The sequence below is a fragment of the Cryptomeria japonica genome, chromosome 9 (genome assembly GCF_030272615.1).
Source record: "Cryptomeria japonica chromosome 9, Sugi_1.0, whole genome shotgun sequence".
Taxonomy (NCBI): domain Eukaryota; kingdom Viridiplantae; phylum Streptophyta; class Pinopsida; order Cupressales; family Cupressaceae; genus Cryptomeria; species Cryptomeria japonica.
In genome coordinates, this window is record NC_081413.1 from 420607207 (window position 1) to 420614606 (window position 7400).

A 7400-nucleotide genomic window follows, 5' to 3' on the forward strand; every position below is an offset into this window, starting at 1 on the left:
AGCAAACAGGATAGCATCCGGACACCAAATCAAAACCAACTGACTGAACATGAACATGAGTAGCATGAATACACCAATTCCATAACCCAAACATACTAGAGCATACCAGATCATACCGGATCAAATCCAACCAGAAACCAAACATCCTACCGGGACCAGAGGGGTGCCGGTAAAGCATCCAAAATAGCTAGTGTTGACATCAATGACAAAACATCAATGCAACACATAATCAATTACTCCAAATGGCCAACACTATGTTGGTTTTGGAAGAGAATAATATGGAGGCCTTGTTAGAGAATGTTGATTTTTTTTGCAAAGCATCTCATAGTAAAATTGCTCTTTAGAAGTCTTGTTTGCTTGGGTGGGATCACAGCCCCCCTAACTGGCTCTCTATATTCTCAATGAAGTGGGGTGGCCCCAACCAAATTGTTAGGTATTTGGGCATTCCTTTTTTAGTTTCCCCAAAACTAAAGGAGATGTGGGAATGAATCAGGAACAAGGTTGATAAAAAGTTATCTAAATGGAATAGGAATTTCCTTTCCCTAGCTAGAAGGTTTCAAGTCTGTCAGAAAGTAGTCTCCTCCTACAGCATATACTTCTCCACATCCAAAAGCAAATTAGGAACTTTTTGTGGTCTGATAGTAAAGGTAATAAGAAGCAGCATGCAGTCAAGTGGGACTGGTGTGTCATGAAGAAGGATATTGGAGTTATGGGGCTTAAGGATCTTCAGACTCAAGGGATTGCCCTAGCCTCAAAGTGGATCTTTAGGTCCATAGTTGGAGAAGAACCTTGGAAAGTGTTGATTAGGCAGAATATCTTAAGGTCGGTTCCTAGGAAGGCTAAGAAATGGAAAGGTTTCCCATTTGGTGACTTAATTGCTGGAAAATTTGAGGTTTCTCCATGTGGGTATGAGGTCTTTAAGTCTCTTTGGAAATCCTGAGAGGTTGTTAATCAGTTTATCAGAAAGAATGATTGCCAATTGGATAGTTACAGTCTTGTTGCTGATAGGACTATTTGGTGGGATGTCTCTCATAAGGGAAAACATTTTTCTACCTTGCATGGATGCTCAGATTTGAAATGCTATAATAATGGTATCAAATTGTTTGGGGATATATTTCAAGATGGGTTGTTGTTGTCTTGGGATGAGGTGGTTGCTAGATATAAGGTGCCCTCTTCTCAGTTCAGGACCTATGTTGTCCTTAAGGTTTCTCTCTCCCCCTTCATCTCCTAGAGCCCTCTCACTCTTGTTCCTTCTTGCCCAACCTCCTTTTGTTGGGTTGATAGCATTCCTCTTCCCGGCCTTAAAGCCAGAGTCATTTATGACACCTTGGTGGATTCTTCTCTTGTGATCGAACATGTTAACTCTGTTTGGAGCTTGAACTGGAGCAAGGCACAATGGGGTAAGTCTTTGAATCACAGGTGGGTTGGACCATCTGAGCCGAACAAGAAGTTTTTTGTCTAGTGTCTTATTTTGTACAAACTCCCTTTGAAAGACACTAGTGATAACTTCCTTCTCTGTAAGTCATGTCGCCTCCCTGAGGCTCCACAACATGTGTTCTTTGACTACTTATTTTCCAAAGAGGTTTGGAAAATGTTTGGCATTAAATTTGATGAAATGAGTATTGCATATACAAATGTTATCCTAGGTTGCATTAAGGGCTGCAAGAAAATAGTTAACTCTTTCTGGGCTTGTCTTTCTTTGGAAATTTTATGGTTGATATGGAAGTTTCGTGATGATGAGATTTTTAATGGTAGGATTAGGAATCTTACTGAGTCTCCGTGGAGACTCATCTTCCATCTTATCTCTATGCAAGTTTCTATTGTTATCAGGCTAGATGAAGTCAAATTTGATCAGTGGTTGGAGGATGGATCTAATGTTGTACACATAAGAGATATTTCCCATGGCTTCACCTGGGAAAGGGGAGACCATAGTATGACCCCCTTTGAGAAATCCGTCATGAACTTCATGCATTTCCTGGAAGAGAGACAGGACCCAGATTGATCTGATCCACTGAGAAGAGGACTAGATGCAGGGTTGGGTCGTTATGGCTCATTTTGGGGTTGGTTGTATTTGTCTTTTTGGGCTGCACATGGGCTGATATGGTATATCTGTATGTATAGTTTTTATGATATGTATAGGATGGGTTGTTATGCTACTTCTTTGGGTTGACTTTAGTCTCACTGGTGCTTGGACTTGCGAGTCCTCCTTTTAATGAAGTGATACTTCTCTATTTTAGGCTCGATTATACTTAATAGAAAAAAAAAATTAAAAGTTGTATGAACTATTATAATATAAAATAAATAATAAAAATTATATATATTTTTACTCTAATTCTTATAAAATTCATAAATTAATAAATATTAAAATAATTAATCAATAAATAATGTTAAAATTTAAAATAAAGAAATAAATTTTATAACATATAATTTTCCTTGATGTTTTTAGTGATGATTTTTTATATTATTGATTTGTTACTATTAGTTAATCTACTTTTTATTATTATCTGCTTTATTTACTTTGTATGACCTTCTTATAAGGATCTCTGCCACTTAACTTTTATAAAGATGATAGCACCTTGTATTTTTTTACAACTACATATCCTAAAGCTATAAGGAAATTCCACTTATTAATTCTCTCCCCTTCAAAGACCTAAATAAAAAAGACAACACCTTAAATTCAAACATTGGGCCATTATGAAGTAGATATGTCTTTGGTATCAAAACAACAAGAAAGAATTATCCTTTTACAAAGTAATGGAAGTCCATCAACTTAAGAGTTCTTTTAGGTTAAATAAATTTTCATTAGTGAAATCTCTTCTTTATTAAAAAATAAATTAAGTAGAAGGAATATTGTTCAATTTTTTATAGTTATTTTTAAAAAATGCTTTATATATTTAATTTTAAAATAAATAAATTAAATATTTATGAATTTTATATAAAATTTAAACAAAATTAAAAATTGTATGAACTACTATAATATAAAATAAATAATAAAAATTATATATATATATATTAATTCTTATAAAATTCATAAATTAATAAATATTAAAATAATTAATCAATAAATAATGTTAAAATTTAAAATTAAGAAATAAATTTTATAATATATAATTTTCCTTGATGTTTTTAGTGATGATTTTCTACATTATTGATTTGTTACTGTTAGTTAATCTACTGTTTTATTATTATCTGCTTTATTGACTACTTTGGATGGTCTTCTTGTAACTTTTATAAAGATGATAGCACCTTGTTATCCCTTTTATATAATAAAAAACATATATTTTTTCTTGAAGTGATCTTTGAACACTAATATAATTGATTATAAACTACTGAAATCACTGTTCATGTCTAATTAATTGTAAAACTTGGTGAGCAGCATTGCCAATGTCAACTAAGACCTGGTTTGATAAATCCAACATGTATGGTCAATCACATTCACATTATATATTGTAAGCATTCAGATATGTTACATCACAATGATCTCATCCTCAATGCTGAGATAATTAACTGTTTCTTTTTTCCCATTCAAGTGAAAGCTGTTGAATCATAGCTCCACTCCCCTATTACAGAGACTCAAACAAGAGTTGTGAAGCTTTTAAATTAAAAAATTCAATAAAGCAAACTGTCCTCTCCATTGTACATATGAGTAGTAATCATAGAAACCAATATAAATCCAAGCCATTACAAACACTCTACATGCAAGATGGTTACATAAAGAAAGAAATTGTGGCAACTTTAAGCAGCAGTTGTGCTTCCTTTCATAGGCTCAGCAGTAGTGGTGGCCACATGTGTCTCTCCATAAGTAAAGTACTTTTCAACAAAGAATCCACCATGGATGAGCATAATGTAAAACAACTTTGTTGCAGACAGAATGATGACAAATGATTCCAAAGCTATCTGCACAACCAAAATACCAAAACATGGATTAAGAATTAGGCCTTTTGATCTTTTGGGTAGTTGTGCAGTATGTTAAAAGGTGGTCAAAAGGAGATCAATCACATACCAACTTTGGGATCCTGCCATGCAAATGGATCTCTTTGCATGCCAACCTGCAAAATTTGAGAAATAATTATTACCAAACATTCTTTTACAACTTTTTGCAGGAAAAGTGCATTCATGAAGGCTGTATTTGAAAAAGGGTATGTTTTGTAATACCCCATTGCAAGAAGTGTAAGAGCCCAAGCTGTTGTGGCTGATGAAGCACTTGATGCCAAGCTCTCTGCTGTCCACACACGAAGATGGTGGAGCCCTGAAAGACATGAAGCTGCTCCTACAACTCCAGCTATCAGAGAAAAGATGACCATAAAACCAGTGGCTTCATTTCCTATTGGGAAAAACACTGGTGAAAACGAGAAGCCCACTGGTACAGTCCTCCTTGGTCCTGTCAAAAACAATGGAGAGAAACCATATGAAAAGAAAGAAATAAAGTATGTTAATGTTTTATGTTAAGTTGAAACAGCTTGTATATTATTTAAGGCATCTAAACTTCTAATAGCAAAGAACTTACAACTTGTTGGCGCATAGTTTCAAATAAACAAAACTAATATTATAAGAAATATCGAATAAACATTGTTGAGGTTCTAACATCTATTATCTGTTCATGTTTCAGGGGTTCTATAATGAATGGTTCATAAAACACAAAAAATTGTTGAAGGTTTTACAAACGGGATAACCAGTTAAGTGGGCTTGATCTTTGGGGAAATTCTATGGCTAAGTGTGCTTGATTCAGATATTTGTTCTTCTAAGAAATCTGACTGCCTCACAGTTGTAAACATCACCTAAATGCAATGAGTACTAAGTGATGAGAGATGGGTTTGTATTAGTCATTGTCCATGAAATGTAGATCTATTGATTTGACTCAAACCCATATAATTGAATCCTAACAGGAATATCATAATCCACTGTCTCCCTTCTAGATAAAAGAAGGGTCATTAACCAGACCCAAAATATCATAACCTAACCTGTCCATACTGCTGATTCCAAAATATTGTCTTTCTATTTCTTGAATATTCTTTCATCTTAACAATGGATCACAGAGTGTGATCTCAAACCTTGATGTAAAAAATTACACACAATCAAAACCAGAAACAATGATATCCAAAATATAATTAATTAATAGATCAAATAAGAAGTATCAGTCACTTTCACTAGACAAAGCACAAAGAATGCCATAGAAAAGGCTTTCACTAGACAAAGCACAAGAATGCCATAGAAAAGGCTTAGACTAAAGAGAGCTGGTGATACTATCCATGGAAGTGGAATATACAAATAGTATAATAACAATTTCCGTTAGAAAAGAAAATCATTTGTATATGGTATGTAAGAAAGATCTTCACTAGACAAAGCACAAGAATGCCATAGAAAAGGCTTAGACTAAAGAGAGCTGGTGATACTATCCATGGAAGTGGAATATACAAATAGTATAATAACAATTTCCGTTAGAAAAGAAAATCATTTGTATATGGTATGTAAGAAAGATCTTTGTTACCAGTAACATAATCATGGTCGATGGCCTTATTGAGTGCCCATCCAGCAATGGCAGCAACAGTCACATACATGCACAAATTCAGGAGCAACAGAAATCCAGCCAAAGATTTCACTACTACTGCACCCATTTTCACACAAGTTGAGAGTTTTCCAACCTCTGAATTCAGGAAAACAAGATGACAAACTCTGAATAGCTGATCTGCACAGAAGCTATTTAAAACTTGATAGATAACAGAGTTAACCCTGTAAAACTAGCAACAAAACCATGCAGTGCAGTGGAAAGGACTGATCACCAGTATTTAAAGAAGCAGGGCAGATTTTTCAAAGCAGTATAGTCTATCTGTCAATGACCTACTTTACTAACGGAATAATATTCTCATTTCTACCGCCAAAACAGAGTACAATTTTGTGCCTGTCAATTGGGAAACCATTTTTAAGATTATATCGTTGCTGGGGCTCCACTGATATGTCAATTCGGGGCAGGTCTGGAGCCGTTTGAAAGCTCAGGGTGAGTTAGTGGAAAACCATCGTTTTGTGTGCCGTTGGTTTCTCTAATTCAATTCAATTTTCTTCTGTTAGGAATGCTTTTGGGGGACCTGCCACCATGATTGAAATCGATGGGGAATGAGTTGTTTGTGGGCTCAAAAACTTTTCGATTGACCTTTTTCTTTTTTAACGCAGTAGAACACAGTGGAAGAAAGATTCTTCATAATTGGCAGGCATCTAACAAAGAAAAACAAGATGAAATGGGTGATTTTTAAAGATCTTTCATCAAATTGGTTGAATTGAATGAAAGTGTTTATCTTTTAAAGAGTCTATCAGATTTTATTCTTTAGTTTTGTTTGACAGCTCCATTAACAAGAGTTTGAACCAGTGGTGCCATGTGATTGCTTAGGTGGTGAGATGGCCTAATAAGAGCAAATTGTCAGTTGTTTATACTCAGCTGGGCCATTTAGAACATGTACTAAGTTTTTTTAATAAAAGAAATTAAGATGAATGAAGTTAATTTGGAGAGAGAGTGATGTTAGTTGTCTCCACATATAATATTGGGTTTTTCATATTTTCTAATAAAAATAGGAAAACGGTTCAGGTTAGTCTAGAGTTAGAGTGAGAGAAATTCTCTCTAGATAATATTTAGTTCTTGTATGTTAATGATAACGATTTTTTATCATCAATTTTAATATATCTATGAGATACAATGAATTTCAATAAATGACTATTGTTGTCTTGAAATATGTATGTTTTATAAATTTCCCTTTCTTTTTATTGTTTCATACATTTATTTATTATTTTAAATATTCTAAGTGATTTATTTGTCAGTTAGGTTTGGCTAAGACATAATCCATGAGTGCGTGCACTAAATTAGGGGACCAAAAAATAGACAAATCAATTATTTTAAACAAAATGTGATATCATTACACATAACCTATATGTATGTGTTATATAGTGCAAGATAGTTATGTGCTTTGTAAAGATTAATACTGACCAAAACACATTTTAGATAGCCAATAGTTGTGGTTGACTATTGTAATGCCATCAAAACATAAGTATGTCTTGTAGATTTCACTTCATTTCCAAACCATATCCTAATTTTTTCAATGTTGCATCACATGAGAGGTAAGTAGTCAATATTTTTTTAATAAAATATTGTTTGGGTTTTTGTAAATTTTAGAATTTATTTCTCATTTTTGCTACCAGCTCCTCTAAGACCTAGCTAAGAACCTAATTTAGATGAAGAAACGTCTAAATAGAATCTCACATCACACAAATCTCCTCGAACACTTTTGAAAAACCTTAAAGATTCAAGCATACAAGAAATATTAAGAAAGTTAGAACAATATAAAATTCAAATTATAAAATTAGTTAATGTTGAAGTCGTTCATATCAAGCCCTCACCATGTCACTTGACTTGT

General features: G+C 33.7%; 1 protein-coding gene across 1 annotated transcript; it reads right to left on the reverse strand.

Moving 5' to 3' along the window:
• Positions 1 to 3420: 3420 nt before the first annotated feature.
• Positions 3421 to 5848, reverse strand: LOC131073412 (membrane protein PM19L). The gene is made up of 4 exons (XM_058009861.2): positions 5489 to 5848; positions 4156 to 4381; positions 4004 to 4049; positions 3421 to 3897 (listed from the first exon to the last, which is right to left on the reverse strand). The coding sequence occupies exons 1-4, from the start codon at positions 5613 to 5615 to the stop codon at positions 3736 to 3738; spliced, it is 561 nt and encodes a 186-aa protein (XP_057865844.1). The 5' UTR covers positions 5616 to 5848; the 3' UTR covers positions 3421 to 3735.
• Between the last annotated feature and the right edge of the window lie 1552 nt (positions 5849 to 7400).